This window comes from Juglans microcarpa x Juglans regia, chromosome 5D, assembly GCF_004785595.1.
Source record: "Juglans microcarpa x Juglans regia isolate MS1-56 chromosome 5D, Jm3101_v1.0, whole genome shotgun sequence".
In the NCBI taxonomy this organism is placed as follows: Eukaryota; Viridiplantae; Streptophyta; class Magnoliopsida; order Fagales; family Juglandaceae; genus Juglans; species Juglans microcarpa x Juglans regia.
The window spans coordinates 100,364-121,502 of NC_054602.1; the positions used below are offsets into that span (position 1 = coordinate 100,364).

Below are 21,139 nucleotides of genomic sequence, written 5' to 3' on the forward strand. Positions count from 1 at the left end.
TCATATGGATATTATTCTTGTAATTTTAAATTGATTTAGCATAATCCCTGACAATCACCGTAGGGCCGCCAGAGCCTTCAAGCCGGTAAAACAGCATTAGCAAAATGCACTAAAAGCCACACATGCACAGCTTGCTTGGGGCAAAACCAAAAGAACAATCCTAGTTTATATTTTGCTCGATATTACGTACGTTGACAGTGTTTGCTATGCAAGAAATTTTTTTTACCAAGATGCAGTACTGAGGAAGGATACGTCATGGAACGAACATATTTTAGCATGCGTGAATGCATATATGTCACGTAAATATGAATCTTTGTATGTATCTAAATCTGCATTTTAGTCACTCATTAGACAAAAATGTATGAAATTATCACTTATTCTAAAAGTTTAAGTTGATGAATAGGAAGACGTAGCTAGATTTCATTATTTATATTTTTATCATCCCCTTTAATAAATTGGTCCAATACGTACTGTAATATTTAATTAAATGAGATATAATGTAAAGTCAAAGTTATAACTCAAATTCACTACACCGATACTATGTGAAGTCAACATCTATTCCAAAAATTTAAATTAATTGGAAGAAGTAGATTTAATCATGTATATTTGTATTAACAAAATGTAATACGAAATGCTAAACCCACACATGGGGGCTCCTGACAATATTCTTTTTTTTACTTAATGATTAAAGAAATATTTTTTAATAATGTTGTGAATTTTTTTAAAATATTTAAAAGTGTTAAAAAAATATATGAAAAAAGCAAAAAAAACTAAAAAAATAAAAATTGCACTGTCGGGATCCCTCATGTCATACTTAATATGCAGAAATTTATCTATTTGTTTTTTCAGTCACTGAACATTTACAAAATAAACATGTTTAATAGCTTATATTGACTTTTCTAAAATAAAAAAAAAAAAGAAAAAAAAAAAAAGAGAAGCTTATATTGACAAATGCAGCAACAGAAAAACAGTAATCAAATAGAGCGAGAAAAGTTCATAGATTCAAACAAGAGAATCTCCAAAGCTAAGGCAGGAGTCGATGGCAAGGAAAGTGATCCTCTTCAAGGCATGACTTGTTATGGTTATCATCAAATGCAAGTATGGAAGAAAGTACAACTCTTCCTTTTTTTTATTTTTACCGGGTCCCAGTTGATTAGGATTCGTCGGTGCGGGACTGGCTGTCTTATGCCAATTGAAGAATGCAAAAGTTTTGGGGCCCTCTTCTATTTTATATGCGTGGGCTGAATAAGTACCAAACTTACTGAAGGAGACAAGATCGAATGTATTCTTTATTCCATTCCTTGCCTCCAAAAATGTCCAAGGAGCACCTCCGTCATTTTTTTCTTTCTTAACTATATAATTCCATAGCTTGCAGGTGCTCCAGTCAACAGAATCTTCTTCTACATTCTCCAAATAACCATATAAAACTCCCTTTCGTGTCTCCATCTGTATCCTTTAATACAGATGACACTCAACTAAAACCTTTTTACAATTAGTATGAACATCGACAACGGAGTGCAAAAAGCACCCTTAACACTCAACTAAAAGAATCTTCCCTGAGGAGAGGGTGAGGGGTGAGCTTTGAAGGTCTCAAGACAACAGCAATTGTGGATTCTCCTAATCCAAGCTGCTATAAAATTCGTCTCTTAATGCCTGGAATAAGATTCCTGCCTATGCCGGGCGGACTAATACGAACGCAAAACAGAAAGACTTTGTGGCGCATCAGTTCTGGTACCTAATACAACGTGTGAGGTGTTACAGAAAGTTATACTGCAGAAGAATTCAAATTGATAGCAATTCTGAGAATGGAAAGTGGAGCTTGAGGACAGGACCCACAGTTGGTAAAGTAGGAAGGACAAAATCTCTTTTCAAGTCACTGTAAATATTGCATTGGGGCAGGTACTCCATTGGCTCTAACAAAGATTCTATGCCTCGGAACCTCCATCCCGTGGCCCCCCACACCCGGCCAATTTGCTTTATAAAGCCTGCGCCTTAGAACACCTTTGGTTTGTGGGAAGTGGGCGAAGGAGAAGGCAGTCAAGCAAGAGCAATTGTGCGTAGTTCTATTTATCTGAGAATCAAGACGTTGTCTTGTACCTGAAGAATAGAGTATCATCAAGCTCCAAAATTCAGGGCCATCATTTTGGATCAGGAGAAGAAAAAAGAAGGCACGCACAAGGTAAAATTAGTACTGATCTTGAGCTCAACACTTCGGTTGTTAGAGCCTCTACATCAAGATAAACTTATGTCAGGTTTTTGTTTTAAGGACAGAAGATGTACCATCATCACCAACATCAAGGAAAGAACATCCACTCTTCTTCAAGAATGTCCACTCCTCCCGAGAGACATTTATTTCTGCAAGGTGGGAACAGTCCTGGAGATTCTGGACTTGTCCTCTCAACTGATGCTAAGCCTAGACTTAAATGGACCCCAGATCTACACGAGCGTTTCATAGAAGCAGTAAATCAGCTAGGAGGAGCAGACAGTGAGTGTATATAACAACCTACGGAGAATGAGAGAGTAATTACAGATGATCAAACTTCAGCTAATTTGCATATCATTCTTTCAATGCAGAGGCTACTCCAAAAACAGTGATGAAACTTATGGGGATTCCAGGACTCACCTTATACCACCTCAAAAGTCATCTTCAGGTGAATATCAATACTAGCCAACGTCACTTATGAAAGTTTTCTTGAATTCCAGTACAGTAACAGAAATTTCCTAGTCTCATCTTTCGTAGAACCAATCCTGATATTTTTACGGCTTTGTAAAATAATTCCCAGGTTATTACTTCCGGCGCATGTCATCTTTAGATTTTAAGAAACTCACAATAGTTCCCATCTATCTCCCGTTAAAATTTTAACACGACGATATCATCCGGTGAATATTATAAGTCTTAGCCAATTAAAAGCTGACACATGGACGTTGTCCTCAACTATATCATCGAAATAAAAATCAAAACACAAAATATCATTTTTAAATCCCAACATTTATTTAAAGAAACATTTATTTAAAGAGAAATTTTTCTCATCATCTCAATTCATATCATCTCATAATATAGAATTAGATAATTAAAAATTATTTATTATATTTCATTTGTAAATATATCATCTAATACAAAATCATAGAATGATGAAAAAATTATGAGAATTAAAATAATGAATAGATTTTAAAACACTTAAAAAAAATGACACATCCCTTGGGAGGCCCAAGTTGGACTTGCCAAATGTGGGTCACCCTCATCCACTCTATCGGTGGTTTGGGTATGTTTGGAGATAGCTTTATTTGTTTTTAGAAAACATATCATCTCATTATTATAATTTTTTTAATTTTTAATATAAAATAAAATAAACAATTCAATTTTTTCAAATCTCAAAACAAAAATAATATTAAAAAATATATTCTAACAATATTTTATTCAACTTTTTAACTTTAATATCAATTCATCTCATTTCATCTATGAAAACAAACGAGTGCTTTCATACTTATTCACTATTATCTTTAAACAATTTATTATTATTATTAAATTATTTACAAATTATTTCATTATTATTGACAAATAATTTAAAATATTTTTAACATCCAAACGAGATCTTAGTCACCACTGCACACGAGGTTGCCCTTATAAGGCACTCTGGGTGGTTTTATTACTGTGGCTACCATGAATGCCACCATGGGATGTGATGAGTTTTTACTTTTGTTTTTGTTTTATAATTTATAGATATTTTAATATTTCTTCAATATTTTAAAAAAACATTGGGTCTTAAAAATTATTATTTTTTTGTGTGTTTTATGTAGGATTAATTCCCGATAATGATAGGGTTATTATTGTTATTATTATTTAGCCATTGAGTTTATAAAAATTAGCATGTTAAGTTTTTTTCCATTTTTTTTTCATTTTTATTTATTTTACATTTTTGTGATATTTTAGGTCTATTTTATTTTGTTTTTTTTTAATATTTCTTTTTGTTTTCAAGAGCTTATTTCATATCTTTAAATATTCGTGAGATTGGATGAGAGGTGTCATATATTTACGGTGGGTCATAGATATGCCACCATCCAAACAAATTTGAAACAAGGACTCGCAACTTTGAAAAGACCCATAAATTTTTATCTCAAATATATTATATATATATATAGAAAATTCTATACATTATATTATCATCTTATTTTTATCTTATTAAATAAGATGTAACTTATTTATTACTATTAAATAATTATTTATTATATATTTATTTATCATCTAATAATAATAAATGTATTACATATAATTTAGTATAATTAAAATGTGATAAAAATATTGTGTATAGTATTACTTCCGAGCCACCACGTATCCTTCGACTGGATAGGAGAAGAGTCAAGTATGATTGAGAGTGATTGAGAGTACTACTCTCGTTAGCCAAATCTGAAATCAAAACATTTCGTTTACAATTTGAGATTTTCCAAGGTTAAGGGATAGAGTTTTATATTCAGATGAGTCGAGATAAAAGTTGAAAATTAAATAATATATTATTAATATATATTTTTTAATATTATTTTTATTTTAAATTTTAAAAAAATTAAATTATATATTTAATTTTATATAAAAATTTAAAAAAATTATAATGATTAGATAAAAAATTTTATAAAAATCGGCGAGATAATAATAAATGCTAACTCTACCTTGTTGCTAGCAGAAGTACAGGCTCAGTAAAAATTTGCACGGGCAGGCTAATAGTGGGGCCAACAAAACAGGTAAGAGGACGATCTCATAAGATTTTGTCTAAACATTTTCAAGTATTTATTTACAAGCAATTTTAGAATTACAACGGACATCTTTCCTACGAAGCATTTGAGGTGGAACAAAATCCGACTCGTTGCATGTAGGCATGGCTGGACTGGGGTGTGACAGAGTATCTGAAGCAAACGGAACAACTTCGAACAATTTAAGTATTGGACCCCATACAAACAAGTAAGAACACAATAGTATCTCACGCTCTTTATGTTCAGTTATCTATAAATCTAATGTTTTAAATCAACTTGACTATTCAAATTCACCTTAACAACTAAAACTTTGAATTCCAGAAACTTACATATAAGTGAAGCACTACAGATGCAAATTGAAGTGCAGAGAAGATTGCACGAGCAGCTTGAGGTATATGATACCAGAAATTTCTATATATATGGACATTTTTTTTTTTGTTAAGGATTATTTAGCAGAATTCTATTCATCTGTTTGGAATTAAACCAGGTGCAGCGACACTTGCAGCTCCGAATAGAGGCTCAAGGAAAATACCTACAGGCAGTGTTGGAAAAAGCCCAGGAGACACTCGGAAGACAGAACATAGGTACCGTGGGACTTGAAGCTGCCAAAATGCAACTCTCTGAACTGGTGTCCAAAGTATCCAATCAATGTCTAAATTCTGCATTTTCAGAGCTGAAAGAGCTGCAGGGGTTGTGCCCTCAGCAAGCCCTAGCAACCCAGCCCACTGATTGTTCAATGGATAGCTGTCTAACTTCCTGTGAAGGGTCTCAAAAGGATCAAGAAATACACAACAGGGGGATGGGGATGAGACCTTGTTCTGTAAATGCATTCTTGGAGCAAAAAGAGATGTCTGAGGGCCACGTGATACAAAAGACAGAACTCAAGTGGTCTGAAGACTTGAAAGAGAGCATGCTTCATTCCTCTATGGTTAAAGATGCAGAAAGAAGAATGTTCCCTATTGATAGAAGCACCAACGATTTGTCCATGAGAATAGGACTTCAAGGAGAAAAGGGGAATGGCAGCAACAACTGTTTTGGAGGAAGATTTAAAGGAAGGGACTTGGAAGACAATTTTCTAGACCGAATCAACAAGAAGGCAGAATCAAGTAAACCAGAAAATGAGAAAAATTCCCAAGGATACAGAGTGCCTTGCTTCGCAGCCAAACTGGACCTAAATGCCCGTGATGAGAATGATGCTGCTGCTGCTGGAAGTTGCAAGCAATTCGACTTGAATGGTTTCAGCTAGAGCTGAGAGCCAGAGGGATTAAACCAAGCGATAAGTAAAAGAGGCAAGGTTAGGTCGTTAGATTTGTATCAGAAGGGAATGGTCAGAAAGATACCTGCCGGTCTCCTATTCTTGCCAAATTGCCATGAGCAATCGATGGGAGAAATCGGAATAAGTTACACTGCCAATTTAGTAGCTCCTGTAAAATTTACTTCTAATATCTCGTACATGAATGAGAGAGAGTTCAACGATTACAAGCAACATGCCTTCATCTTTCGTGTTCAAGATGCTCCAAACTTCACCACTATAATTTAGGTCTGTGTAGAAAACTCTATGAACCGACTCGACCCGATCGAAAAAATAGGTTGAAGCAACTTGCGGGTCGAACCCGCTGAAACTGACTACTGACGCTTTAAAAAGGAATTAATTTCCATAATCATTCTTCATTTACCAAATATATATATATATATGTATGTATGTATGTACATACAGGCACGATATTTTCTGTGGTAAACAAATCAAAGCCCGACAAAGAAGGGGAGTGAGAGATAATGAGGCCTTTTCACCATCGACTAGTTTGAAGGGTGAGCAGGAAGTGGCAATGGAGCCCTGGACTGAAGCGGAGGAGGAGGCAGCTAGAGTGGTCTAGTGGAAGAAGAGGGTTTAGTCTGGGGTGGTTGGGCGGCTGCAGCCATTTTCGCTTGACCCAGACTTTTTTTCTTTTGGATTAAGATCTACTCCTCATCTTCTTCAATATTTTTCTCACATTTTCTCCACTGGTGATGATGAAAACGATAATGCACCATTTCCTATGTAAAGTGTTGATTTTTAGTACTATTTTCCTTCCTTTATTTCTTTCCTTTGTTTTCTTTACATCTTTCGCTGCATGTGTATTGTTATCGAGCTTTTGAACTGGGTTTTTGAAGTGAAACCCAAGGCAGATGGAATGGGAGAACGAGAGAGATTTGGGTTTTGCATTGTTCTCTGGATCAGTTTCATAGTTTGCCTATTTCAATCTCGGGTCGGGTCAACCCATATCGAGTTGGGTTGTTCTTGGTTGGTCGGGTTGCAGCCATAGACTGCTATAATTTATATGGACGTGCTACTTGAACTGAGAGATTTAGACCCATTGAATAATTCAATAAGAAATGTTTGATCTTATCGTATTATTATAATTTTTTTAAATTTTTATATAAAATATAATAAATAATTTAATTTTTTTAAATTCTAAAATAATAATAATATTAAAAAAATAATATTATAATAATATTTTATTCAACTTTCAACTCACTATCTAAATCGTATCTTAATCGAGAAAAACGACTGGTAATTGTAAATGCACTCTTTTACCTTTTTTTTTTAATTATTTTTTTTATAAATTTTTTTAAAAAAATAAAAAATATTAATTCATTAATAGCCACTTTATTAACTATTAAATAAAAATTAAAAATTCAATCCATCATTCACTTTTACGTGCAACTATCATTTTCCAATTTATAAATCCGGATCCATCGCGTTGTAGGAGAAAACACTTCATTCGAAATGCCGTACATTGAATACCGATCTATTTCTTCCTTGATGCTCGTTGATGTTGCCAAAACTCGACAAAAACCGAAAGTGGAAAAGAAAAAAAGGTGTAAGATCGTAAACTAAATTTTATCCAAAATAGCAACAAGAAAACAGAGAAAAGACGAAAGAATAAATAGCACTAGATTATTGAAAACTTCTCACGTTAAACAACCAAAAAGTAATTAATTTCTCGTGAAAAATATCAAAAAATAATAAGTTAAGAGAGCACCTAATTTTACTGAAGATTTTTATAATTCATTTATTACTTATTTCTTTTACATTTCAAGATAGATTTATCTACAATCATAACGTCTTCCTTTAACATTTAAAATACCATAAACATAAATAATACTTTTTAATTATAAATTTTTAACTTTTCACATAATCATTATCTAATCATTATAACTTTATCAAATTTAAAAAAAATACAAAAAACAATTCAATTTTTTTAAATATTAAAACAAAAATTATATTAAAAAATTATATTCTAACAACATTTTAATTTTATAATATTTTTATTCGATTTTTTTATCTCATTTTCCAAAATCTCTTAAAACATTTTAATTCAAACTATTTCACTATTATTCACAAATGTCTTATCTTATCTCAATATCTAAACGAAGCCTCACTCACAATGCATTGAAATCCTATTAATTTCAAAGACTACTTATAAGTCGGTATGGATAATGCACTATTTACACTATTGACATAACATGATTTAATTTGTAAGAGATTTGAATTATAAATTTTTATTACAAATCAAGTACTGCTATGTCAACGATATAGACGAAGTAATTTACACAACAACTTATAAATATATTTTAACGTCGTGTATTTCGCACACATTTAGGGTAGATTTCGACAATTCAGGTTTTTAGAAACGAGCCTGCAAAAGACAGGGAATGAGGCAATTAAGAGAGGGCGGCCTTGGAACCGAGGAGTCTCCAATGCCAAAATTAGGGCTGAGCAAAAATCCGACAATCTGACTCCGAATCCGACTCCGACTTGTCGGAGCCGGAGTCGGAGTTTTTTTCTTCTTGAAAGTTGGAGTCGGAGTCATTGATGAACCGACTCTGACTCCACTCCGATCCGACTCCGAACCTCCGCCTTCGACGTGGCCTTCCGACTCCGCCTCTGCCTCCGCCTCCGATTTCATACATATTTTATAAAAAAATGTGTTTTTCTATATATTAATTATTTAAATTTTATACAACTATATTTATACTATAATATATAGACTAAATTGACTAATATATTTATACTATAATATATAGACTAAATTGACTAATAATAGTTTAGTATATGACTATATGTAAATATCATTTTACAATATTATTACCATGTAACACTAAATTACTAATGTATAAATATAATAGCATGTAATACTAATGTACATATAATATACTATAAACACTAAGATGCATAATAACATCAACATGTAATATTGTAATACTAATGGATAAACACTAATACATTGTAATATTGTAATATTGTAATTCTAATATACATTAGTATAATAATTAGATTTATGGCCTAATACTAATACTATTAGTAAACCACTTTAAGCCTATATATAAATTACTATATAAATCACTACAGTATTAATTACTAATACCATATTACTATATGATACTATTAACTATAGTGATATACTAGTATTAGACATTAGTATACTAATACTATCAGTGATATAGTTAGTATAATATTTATACTAATACTATTACATAGTTATACTAAATTAAAATCACTATAGCAAATACTAATATATAATTATGCTAATCACTATAACTAATACTAATACTAATATAGACTATAGTTATAACTTATAGTATTATAAGTATACTAAATCACTAGAACTTATACTAATATAGTTATACTAAATCACTATAACTAATACTAATATATAGTATTAATAATAATCATTATAACTATTAGTATAATATATAGTATTAATAATAACAAATACTAATATAACTATTAGTATAACTAATATTAAGACTATTACTAATACTAATATACTAATACTATTAGTGTATTACTAATATTTATATATATTAATATATATATCAAGTATAAGATTCCCACCTTCAAATATATATCATATATTTTTTTATGAATCTTCATATATATATATAATATATATATAAAATAGATTCATATTAATTAGTATACTACTATACAATACGGCGCCGTTTCTATTTGTTACTAACTTAATAGTTAATCGTTTAACTTATAGGTGCTGCTCGCTGGAAACCCTAGTTCCCCCCCTCTTTCAATTTCTGAATTTCATCTTCAATCTTCAGAATCTCAGCCCTCCCCTCTCTCGCGCAGCGCCGCAGGCCCGCAGCCCTCCCCTCCATCTCACAGCCCTCCCCTCTCTTGCAGCTCCTCTCGCACAGCTCTCTCAGGCAGCCCTCTCTCGCGTAGCCCTCTCTCTCGCAGCTCCTCTCGCACAACCCTCTCTCGCAGCCCTCTCTCGCGCAGCCCCTCTCTTCTATTAAAGATTCGAAGTCTAGGTATTTTTATAAAAATGTCTTTTATTTAAAATAAAATTGTGTGAAGAATTGTAGAAATAGTCATACGGTGTATGATTTTCCAATTAGAATTTGTATGCTAATTCCATTTGACCAATTCTTAGGCAAAAATTAGACGGTAGTTATATCAAGATAAGGAATTTTTTTGATTGATTAGCTGTTGATTTTCAAATAATCTTTTCAACAAAATACCCCAATTTCTCAAATATTAATGCAAAAGTAGTCTGTTATGATATTGATTGACTTCAAGAAAACTTGAATCATTACCTTGGAATTCTTCGTTGACTTGAAACACTCTTTCCACAAAAAAACAATTCTAATAAGCAAGGGAAGGGATCCTAACAACTTGGGGATTCCTAATGGTTTTTTCTAATCTAAAAGGAGAGGGTCCCGTATTGATTCACACCACAAAATATTTTGTTGATTGTGTTTTAGTGGTGTTTTCATTCATGTTGTTGAATGTTGGGTCTGATTTTTTTTTTTCTATTTTTCTATTTAAGATGAGTATATATTTTCTCAAATATATTTATGTTTTAGTGATTATAAAACATCCACAAGTTGAGTTAATTAGTTTGTATTATGTTTTTTGTGCTGTGTTTGGCTGTTTTAGTGATTGTCTTAACCGTACTATTTTGTTTGTTTGTTGTGTTTTAGTTCTTAAATCATGAATATAGAAGGCATAAATACTCCTACATCCATAGCTGCATCTTCTCCTGGCATCCCATAACAGCCTATTGATGCTCCATATCCCATAGTTGAAAAGTCTAGCGGACCAATAGAATCTTCGGTAGGCACTCCTAGTGCCTTCTGTTCTAACCATCGCCCTCCACCTGGTAGTAGAGTTCCTAAGAATAGGTCTTTGGTATGAGTCCACTCCACAAGAGTGCCCGATTGTGATCCCAAAGAGCCTATAGCTACTTGTAACTATTGTGGGAGGCAATGGAAATGCCATCCCAAAAGGTAAGGCACTTCGGCCATGAAAACATACATCCAACTTTGCCCCAAAAACCGTAAGAATAAGTTGGACAAGACTCAAACATTCTTGGACCCGGAAGCAAGAATTGAAGGCCAAGGGGAGAAGAGCTTAGGGATGACCAAGTACAATGAGAAAAAAATCCGGGCAGCCCTTGCTAGGATGGTGATAGTGGATGAGTTACCCTTTAGGGTTGTTGAGGGCCAAGTGTTTCGGGAATACACTAAATCCCTTGATCCTAGGTTTCCAATTCCTTCTCGATTTACCGTAGTGCGTGATTGTATGAGACTATTTTTGAAAGAGAATGATAGCTTGAAGAAAATGTTTTTGACCACAAAACAAAAAGTGTGCCTGACCACTGACACTTGGATTTCTATCTAAAATATTAATTACATGTGTGTGACCGCTCACTTTATTGATAGTGATTGGAAGTTGCAGAAGCGGATCATTTCATTTGTTCAGATTAGCGACCACAAGGGGGCAACGATTGGGAGGGAGTTGGAGGAGTGTATGCTTGATTGGGGCATTGAAAAAATCCTCACAATTACGGTGGACAATGCTACATCTAACGACTCTGCTATTGATTGGTTGAGAACAAGAGAAATAGGAAGTGAGGATTGTGTTGCAGCTCACGAATTTATTCACATGAGGTGTACGGCACACATCTTAAATCTTGTTGTGAGTGAAGGTTTGAAAGATGTTGATGACTCGATCATAAGAGTCAGAAATCTAATTAAGTATGTGAAGTCTTCTCCCCAAAGACTTGTCACTTTCAAGTCTTGTGTTGATAGGTCAAAAGTGTCATGTTCTAGTTTCTTGTGTCCTGACTTGCCTACTAGATGGAACTCGACTTTTCTTATGTTGGACGTGGCTGAGAAGTATAAAAAAGCCTTCCAACTTTTGCTTGATGAGGATCCCTACTCACGAGTTTATTTGTCTGAGGATGAGCATGGGAAAAAGGGTCTAGGAGCTCCTGGGGTTGATGATTAGGAGACCATAAGAAACTTTTCGAAGTTTCTTCGTGTATTTTATAATGTCACCCTATGTATTTCTGGTACACTATATGTCACATCAAATTTGTATGTCCAAGAGCTCATTAATATTCATAAAAACTTGAATACTTTTTGTAACAATAGTAATCGACGCTTGAGTTCAATGGCTTTGAGAATGAAGACAAAGTATAATAAATATTGGGGTGATCTTGAAAAAATAAATCGATTGTTGTTTGTTGCTGCCATTCTTGATTCACGGTACAAATTGGTTGCTCAAGCATATTGGTTCAACAAAACATTGGGCGATGAGAGGGGTGAGGAATTTGTTGTACTCCTCAAGAGGGATATGGAATATTTGTATGAACAATATGTAGGGTTTTGTGGTGGCCGCATAACTGGGTCTAAGTCAACTCAGAGTCGGAGTGGTGAGGCTAGTGCATCAATGTGGAGTAGTAGTAGTGCCTGTAATGATGATGATCCCATGGACTTTTTGTTGGGATTCCATAAAGATCGAAAATCAGCATCCTTGATGGATTGTAAGTCTGAACTAGAGAGGTATTTGTTGGAAGATGTTGAGGTTCCTACGGGGAATTTTGAAATTTTGGCATGGTGGAAAATCAACTCAAGCAAATATCCGGTTCTTGCTCTAATGGCAAGAGATATCTTGGCCATTCCGATCACCACCGTTCCATTTGAGTCGGCATTTAGCACAGGAGGCCGTATCCTGGATCTATTTTGGAGTTCTTTGGCTCCTAGAACTGTCGAAACTCTTGTGTGCACGCAAAACTGGTTGAAGTCAACTCCTATATGCTTGAGTCAAAATTATACGGATGCCATTAATGATGCGAAGGGTTATAAGTTAGACTCAGGTAATATATTTAGAGATTTTTTTTAAGTTGTTATATATGTTGATTTTGACATTTTGTGATACTAACCTCCTATACTTTAACATCTTAATGTAGAATTAATCACTGGTATGGCCAACTTACTTCGTGAAGATGATTGAAAATTTGACATATTGAGCCTTTGAGGTTTGAGTTACTATCCAAAATACTAAATGCTTCATATGATATTAAAGTTGAGTTGTTTTCCTTACTAATATATATATATTTTTTTTCAGGCACAACTTGAAAGTTGGAAGTTGAAAGTTGGAACATTTCAAAGTTTGTAACATTTAATATATTTTGGTTCATTTGTTGGACATTTAGAATATTGTAATTTGGAAGTTTGTAATTTATTTTATTTTGGTGCATTTGGAAGTTTGTAATTAAATATTTAAATGTTGTTGGGAACATTTATTTTGGTTGGCTGTTAGAACATTTTAGATTTCTTTTGTTGTTAGAATGATGTGGATATCAGGATATGGATCATAGGAGTACATGTAAAAATATGACTTTCTTTTTAATTTTTGATGGCATGTTATTGTATTAGTGATAAGTAAATATTATTATAATAGGTGTGGATGATAGATGGTAGGTGTGATATGTGGATGTTTATTGTAGTGATTAGTATTTAGTTGGATGTGGATATCAGGATATGGATGATGAGAGTACATGTAAAAATAGAACTTTCTTTTTAATTTTTGAATGCATATTAGTATGTTATTTGTTTTTTTTAGTTGTATTTTTTGTTATAATCAAAAGTTTAATTAGTTTAGATTGTAATGTTGAGAAAATTGAAATTTGAAAGCCCACAATTTTTTTTTTTTTTAAAAGTGGGTCAAATATGAAGTTAAAAAAAACAAAAATAAAAAAATCCGACTCCACTCCGACAAGTCGAAGTTGGAGTCGGAGCGGATTCTGTACGCCTCGGAGTCGGAGTTGGAGGTCGGATTCGACCTCCGACAAAGTCAGAGTCAGAGTTGGAGGTTGGGTCCTCTGACTCCGAAAGGGTCGGTGCTCAGCCCTAACCAAAATTAGTAAATATTCTTAGAAGTTTGTAAATAAGTGAAAATGTCTAGAGATCAGAGAGTTTTCTTGTACATGAGACTTGCTATTTATACCATGGGTATAAGGATGTGCAAATCGTGATTATCTATAAGAAGTTCGTGCCCCTCCTATTATTCATGTTGTCAGAGTCTTTTAATACAGCGTGGTTCTGCGATAGTACTATCAACGTGGCGTGTAACTCAGTAGTAGAGCTATTAATACGGCTTGGTTTTCAGGCAGTGTTTTCATCTCCTGTGAGCCATTGATGTTCTCATGCCAGTGGATCAAGAATCCTCCGCTGATGCTAGGTGGTGACGAACCACCCCAATCCGGCAGGTGGTCAACTACCATCTTGAACAAAGATCAAATTACTTTTTTATAATTATTTTAACTATTTATCCAAATGGCAGAGCAACAGTCAAAATAGTATTAGGTGATCATCTAAAAATAATTAGTATTAGACTTTTTTATCTTTAAAAAAACTAATTCTATGTAGTCGAGTTTGTTATATAATTATTAGGAGATTAAAATATGTTTCATATGATTGACTATCAAATTTAGACGTTGTTATTAAATATATTTCGTATGTGTAATGCTATTTATTATTTTTGTATTTTTATTATAAATCTATCGTTTAATATCGATATTAAAAGGATGGTAATAAAAGAATTTTTCTATTAATTTTTATATGCATAATTCTCAATTAATTTTTTTATTCATAATTCTCATATATTATACATCACATTTATTTTAAATTATTTATTTATATTTTTCTAAATTAATTAAATTATTTTACTAATTATTTATATATTATATATATGATAAGAAAAAAAATAAAAATAAAAAATTATGCATAATGTGTAATATAATGGCCTTGTTTGCATTTAAAATTCAGCTTAACTCATCTCATATGATCATTATAATTTTATTAAATTTTCACATAAAATATAATAAATAATTTAATTTTTTTAAATTTTAAAATTTTTTTTTAAATTTTCATACAAAATAAAAAAAATAATGTAATTTTTATTTTATTATTTATAAATCAAAATTTCTGAATCTAAACAATTCCATAGACGAGGCGTTAAATTTTTGTTTTAATAAATATATAACGATAGTGGCGCATTCGTCAAGAGGACAGGCCAGTTTAGCTAATTCCGTCTTTTCTCCCGTCCCATCTCCGTCGTTGTTCTCCATAGCAAAGCACGAAAACCCTAATCAGGATTATAAAAAAAAGACCAAAATCTACCTGCAAAATCCAATTACTCTGTCTCTCTCCCTCTCCCTTGATATAACAACCTTTGAATGATAAGTTGGCTTGGATTCCACAATGGGAGCGAGCCGTAAGCTTCAGGGAGAGATCGATCGGGTTCTCAAGAAGGTCCAAGAAGGCGTTGATGTTTTCGACGGTATCTGGAACAAGGTCGTCTCCTTCGATACTCATTGTTTTCTCTACGCCTTCTTTGCCTTTACAGAGGAAATCAGAATTTGAATTTAAATTTGAAATTTGGTGGCAACTTTGTTGAATAATTAATGCTGTTCATTCTTTTTCCATTTTCAGGTTTATGATACGGACAATGCGAATCAGAAGGAGAAGTTCGAGGCGGACTTGAAGAAGGAGATCAAGAAGCTCCAGAGGTACAGGGACCAAATCAAGACCTGGATTCAGTCCAGCGAGATCAAGGACAAGAAGGTCAGTATCTGTTTGCTTGCAATTAATTCGAAACACGGCGCGGGTTTTTGTATTTCGAAGAGACGAAGCGTTGTATATATTGCTATTTTTGTTGTAAATTTACTTTCTTCTAATAATTTGTTCACATGTATAGCCTAAAACACCCCGGGATTAGTTGGGACGCCGTTCCCGGACACCCTGTGCCAATAATAATAATAAAAAAAAAAGTATAGCCCAAAAGTTGTAATTTTGTCTCTGTTATTTGAAATGGATCTTTTTTAGTGGTGATTTGGTGTATTTGGAAGGAGAGACGTTAGAGTTGTTGATGGCAAGCATGGAAAATTGTTTTCCTATCGTAGAATTGGCATATTGTTCTTATGATTTTGGGTATTGATTGCCAATGGGTTCAAAGGTTCTTCATTTATATCTGTGGCTATAGTTCTTTTTCCAGAGTGCTCGGATGGGTTTCCACTTGCCTAGGTGTTCCTAGTGTAGTAATTATATTTTTGACGAGGTGTATGTATTAAGATTAAAAATGGTGTTACCCTAGCATACGGAATATGAAAGAGATCTACTTAACTAGCAAAAGGAAAAGTGCTAAAAGTTATTGAAAAGTATAACTATAAAAGTAGCATTATTTTGGGCTACAATCCATTGAAAGAGGGTATTAAGAAAGAAAGACTTGAGCTCCAGCACTGATTTCTCACAATCCTTGAACTATGATTTTTTTTTTTTGGAAGACACCACAATAAGCATGATAAGGTCACCCTCCACAAAAATGCTCACTGATGGCTACTGAAAAGCGATTTCCAACATGTTAAGAGATCCACAACATGATAAGGCATATCACCCTGTAGTTGTCCCTCTCCTAAATTTCTCGCTCCATACACATGCATATTTTCCTTTTCTCGTTGCTTCTTGAAAGTTTTTCCTCGGTAATGTTGATGCGTTAACTGCTTCTTAAGTATTATGGTGATCAAGATGGGTTATCCCAAAGAGGTGGTGATTGAATCAAAGTGTTTTATTCTGTCAAAAATGGGTGGTGGATTATTGCAAGTCACTGAGAGAAGCTGGAAGTCGGAACATGCTGTGTTACTGGGTTCATCTTCAACTCAGTGGCTTGGGAAGGTGTTAGAAGAATGCTTAAGAGGGGGGAAGAAGGAGGTGTACTCAGCAACTAGAGAAGGTTATTGCAGTCTCACGGCACAACGTTGTGTAAATACTAAAGGGAGGTATCTCGAAGTTTCTGAATACAATCAGGGGGAGGAGGAATGTCCTATGCATTCCGAAAGGAGAGAATGGTTGGGGTTGGAGGAAATTGCGGGAGGTTTTGTTGGAAAGAGGCAAGGAGGTGAGATTCCAGTCAGTCGAGTCACGGGAAGGGGGCGGTGAGATTCCAGTCAGTCTAGTCACCGGGGGGGGGGGGGGGCGGTGAGATTCCAGTCACGGTCGTATAAGGAGGCCCTCTCGTCGTCGTTGCCAAACACAGCAAGGAATCGGGATGGAGGTGCGACAGTGTCTGACAGGGGACAAGGAAGGTGGCGTTGAGAGGTGTTTTCGAACCAGTATGTTGCGTCGAATCATCCCTATGGCAGGAAATCAGGGGCGTGTCAGGAGGCGTGGGAGGTACGAAGATTGCTAATGGAGATGCAAGGCCAACTGCGGTTTCTGCAGAGAAGCATGGCTGAGATTGTGGAGTTTGTGGGGCTGTTTAAGGAAAATGAAGCTATGAGAGTTTTAAAAAAGAAAAATGGACGGTTTGATGGAGCGGGTGGAGAAAAGAAGTTTACGGGGGTTGGGCCTAGTAAGAAAGAGGCCCAACAGAATAAGAAGGAAAATGGAAGGTTTGTTTGGCATAAGTTGAGTGGGCCAACCCGGCCCAAGACTCAGAAGGGCTTGTTTCATTTAGAAGGAGCTAGGCCATTGGGGCGTGGGTCTGTTTCTCAAACCAGTGGAGATTCAACCCAGCCGGGATGCGCGTTCAACCCAGAAGGGGCTGGGCCGTCTCAACCCAGGGCCCAATCTCATGGGCATGGGTTTGATTCTCAGCCCGTTGGAGATCCAGCCCAACGGCAACATCAGCTCAGCAGCGTGAACCCCAACTCGGGGTCTATAGACGAGCTGCCCAGTCACGGCTTCGTGCCGGAAAGCCTACCGACGGCGGCGATAGCACAGACATCGCCGATGGAGACAAAGGAAGTTGCCGATGAGGTCACCGATCGGTATTGCCGGTGTCCTGTGCGCAGAAGGTGCTTGTGGAGTTTGAATCACGGGTTTCTTCGTCGAAGGAGACCCAAATGTCGCCAGATATCTGTGGGAGACCTGGGCTTGGCACTGGCGGCACTGTTTGTCAACCCCCTTGAAGGGTTTGAGTTGGAGGAAGGAGATGAGGAGTTCGAAGACCTCATGCACTCGGTTGAGGATGAATTATTCCTCCCTGAGGTGTGCAAACAGGTGGGTTTGGAGGAGTTCTCTGTGGGGAGGATTTTCAGAACTTTCAGAGTAACAAGATGATAAATCCTATCCTATTGAATTACTGTTTTCCAGATCAAGCTTCAGATTGGGTGATACATAAAATGAAAGTGATACAACATTTTGTGGGGATTAATTGTGAGGGGTATGAAAAGCAGTTCATTGCTCTGTTAACTGCTATGGAAGCTAGGTATCAACAAAAAAAGAAGGGGGACTTGAAGAAGAATCGGGAGCTTAAAAGTTGATGTGGTCGATGAATTCAGAGGGTAGTTCCAGTAGGAGTAGTGGAAAAGGGAAGGGGCCGGCTTCTTTTAAATGAAGCCAAAGATTGTATCTTGGAATGTCCGTGGTCTTAACGAGGTAGAGAAGTGTCTTAGGATACGACACCTGCTTCGTGAGTGGAAAGCGGACATCGTTTGTTTACAAGAGACAAAACTGAAGTTAATTAATAGGAAGGTTGTGAGGAGTATATGGAGCAGCAATTATGTGGATTGGGCGTACCTGGCTGCGTCAGGGGCATTGGGAGGAGTTGTGGTGATGTGGGATAGGCGGGTGTGGTGGAGAAAGTAGAGGACTACATAGGGAGATATATGGTAGCGTGCTCTTTTAGAAGTGTGTCAGATGGTTTCTTGTGGGCATTTGCAGGTGTTTATGGGCCCAACTTAGACACGGAAAAAAGATTATTGTGGGACGAGCTAGTAGGAGTTCATTGTTGGTGGGAGCTTCCGTGGTGTATTGGGAGTGACTTCAATGTTGCTCGATTCCAAAGTGAAAGTTTTGAAAATAGAAGAGTGAGGCCAGCAAACTTGGAGTTCTCAGAGTGTATCTCTGACATGAACTTGATAGACCTACCACTGGCAGGGGGCCCTGCCACTTGGTCTAACAATCATACATGGACTCGTTTGGATCGTTTCCTAATTTCACCAGAGTGGGAAAGCTATTTTCCAGACGTTTGGCAAAAGGGGTTGGCTCGTTTAGCATCAGATCATTGGCCTATCCTACTTGATTGTGGAGGTATTCAGAGTGGTAGACGGTACTTCAAGTTCGAGAATATGTGGTTGAAATCAGAAGGTTTTGTGGAGAGGGTCAACCAATGGTGGATGTCGTATCAATTTGAGGGTACTCCCAGCTTAATTTTTGCAAATAAATTGAAAGCTTTAAAAAGAGATCTAAAAGAATGGAATATACAGTCTTTTGGCAATGTTGAGGAAAACAAAAATACCAAGTGGATGGAAATACAGGTGTTAGAAAGACTACAAGAGGGGAGACCACTTACTGAGGAAGAGCAAGCTCAGAAAATTGTGTTGGTCGCTGATCTTGAGAGGATAATCTTGCAAGAGGAAATGTCGTGGCGTTAGAAGTCAAGAGCATTATGGTTAAAGGAAGGGGATCGAAGCACAAGGTTTTTCCATAGTATTGCAAACTCTCATAGAAGGAACAATTACATTTTTTGATAAGTAAAAATATTGTATATATCAAAAGAAGAAACCAAGTACACTGAATGTATACAACAGGGAACAATCACATTGAGGTGTTGAAAATTGAGGGGGTGGAGTGTAGAGAACAAGTGGCCATCAAAGATCATGTGGTTAATTTCTTTGAGAAAATCCTTATTGAGCAGGTGGAGTGGAGGCCTACTCTTGATGGGTTGGTGTTTAATTTTATTGAACCGGGGGATGTTGCCAGGATGGAGAGGGCGTTCGAGGAGGAGGAGGTGTTTGATGTAGTAAGGAAAATGGTAAAAGACAAGGTTCCCAGACCTGATGGTTTTTCTATGGGCTTTTTTCAAGAATGTTGGGAGGTGATTAGAGAAGATCTTTTGAAGGTGTTTCAGGAGTTGTTCTCGTTCGGGAAATTTGAAAAAAGTCTTTAACTCCACTTTCCTTGCCTTAATTCTTAAAAAAGCCGGGGCTATTGAGATCACAGATTTCCGACCTATTAGCTTAGTGAATGGAGTATACAAGATTATCTCAAAAGTGCTTGCTAATCGCTTAAGGGAGGTGTTAGGTAAGATTGTGTCTAAGCCTCAAAATGCTTTTGTGAAAGGTAGACAGATCCTGGATGTGGTTCTAATTGCCAATGAATGTTTGGATAGTAGATTGAAGGCTGACAGCCCAGGAATTATGTGTAAGTTGGATATGGAAAAGGCGTATGACCATGTTAATTGGGATTTCCTTTTATATTTACTAGGTAGGTGTGGTTTTGGTGAAAGGTGGAGGTGCTGGATTAGCTGGTGTATATCTACGGTACGTTTTTCTGTTCTGATCAATGGCAGCCCAGAGGGTTTCTTTCAAAGTTCTCGTGGTTTGAGACAAGGGGATCCACTATCTCCCCTACTTTTTGTTATTGTTATGGAGGCACTAAGCAGAATAATTTCAGCGTTGGTGGATAATGGGTTCGTTAGTGGTTTCCAATTGGCTCTCCGAGCAGGGGTAGCACCACTATCTCTCATTTGTTGTTCGCGGATGATACGCTTATTATGTGCAAAGCTGATCGAGACCAGGTGTGTGCTGTGAAGGCATGTTTGCTTTGTTTTGAAGTAGTGTCTAGTTTAAAAGTGAATTATGATAAATCTGAGTTGATGCCGATTGAAGAGGTTCAGAATATTAGGGAGTTGGCTAACACGTTAGGATGCAAGATAGCGTATCTTCCTATGACTTATTTGGGATTACCTTTGGGTATAGCTACGAGGGCACATTCGATCTGGGGTATAGTGATTGAAAAAATAGAGAGGAGACTGGCAGATGGAAGAGAATGTACTTGTCGAAAGGGGGTTGGATTACTTTGATCAAAAGTACACTTTCTAATCTACCCACGTATTTCTTATCCTTATTCCCTATACCAGCAGGTGTGGCGGGTCGTCTTGAGAAGCTACAAAGAGACTTTCTGTGGGGAGGATTAGGAGAAGAGTTCAAATTTCATCTTGTCATGGGAGAAGGTGTGCCGTCCTATCTCTAGTGGAGGTTTGGGCATTAGAAACTTACGGTTGTTTAATCGGGCGTTACTTGGCAAATGGTTTTGGCGATATATC

General features: G+C 35.8%; 2 protein-coding genes across 8 annotated transcripts in view; both read left to right on the top strand.

The window, feature by feature from the left end:
* The first annotated feature begins 1,517 nt into the window (after window positions 1–1,517).
* Window positions 1,518–6,229, top strand: LOC121266505 (myb-related protein 2-like). Of its 3 annotated transcripts, none has more exons than XM_041170348.1 (7): window positions 1,518–2,179; window positions 2,267–2,485; window positions 2,575–2,651; window positions 4,677–4,734; window positions 4,867–4,951; window positions 5,065–5,134; window positions 5,231–6,229. In XM_041170348.1, exons 2-7 carry the CDS (start codon window positions 2,275–2,277, stop codon window positions 5,987–5,989), a joined length of 1,260 nt encoding a protein of 419 aa, XP_041026282.1. In that variant the 5' UTR covers window positions 1,518–2,179; window positions 2,267–2,274; the 3' UTR covers window positions 5,990–6,229. The 3 variants fall into 3 exon arrangements, with proteins under 3 accessions (XP_041026282.1, XP_041026281.1, XP_041026284.1); XM_041170347.1 differs by having other exon boundaries at window positions 2,272–2,485; XM_041170350.1 differs by having other exon boundaries at window positions 2,275–2,485.
* Window positions 6,230–15,088: 8,859 nt separating this feature from the next.
* Window positions 15,089–21,139, top strand: part of LOC121264530 (general negative regulator of transcription subunit 3) — a 34,425-nt gene continuing 28,374 nt past the window's right edge. For 3 of the 5 annotated variants that reach the window (XM_041167753.1, XM_041167754.1, XM_041167756.1), the window contains exons 1-2: window positions 15,090–15,387; window positions 15,526–15,657. In XM_041167753.1, the coding sequence (XP_041023687.1) occupies window positions 15,295–15,387; window positions 15,526–15,657 (225 nt within the window). In that variant the 5' untranslated portion in view covers window positions 15,090–15,294. Of the gene's footprint in view, window positions 15,388–15,525; window positions 15,658–21,139 lie in introns of all 5 variants that reach the window. The other 2 variants (XM_041167755.1, XM_041167757.1) reach the window with 1 other exon arrangement.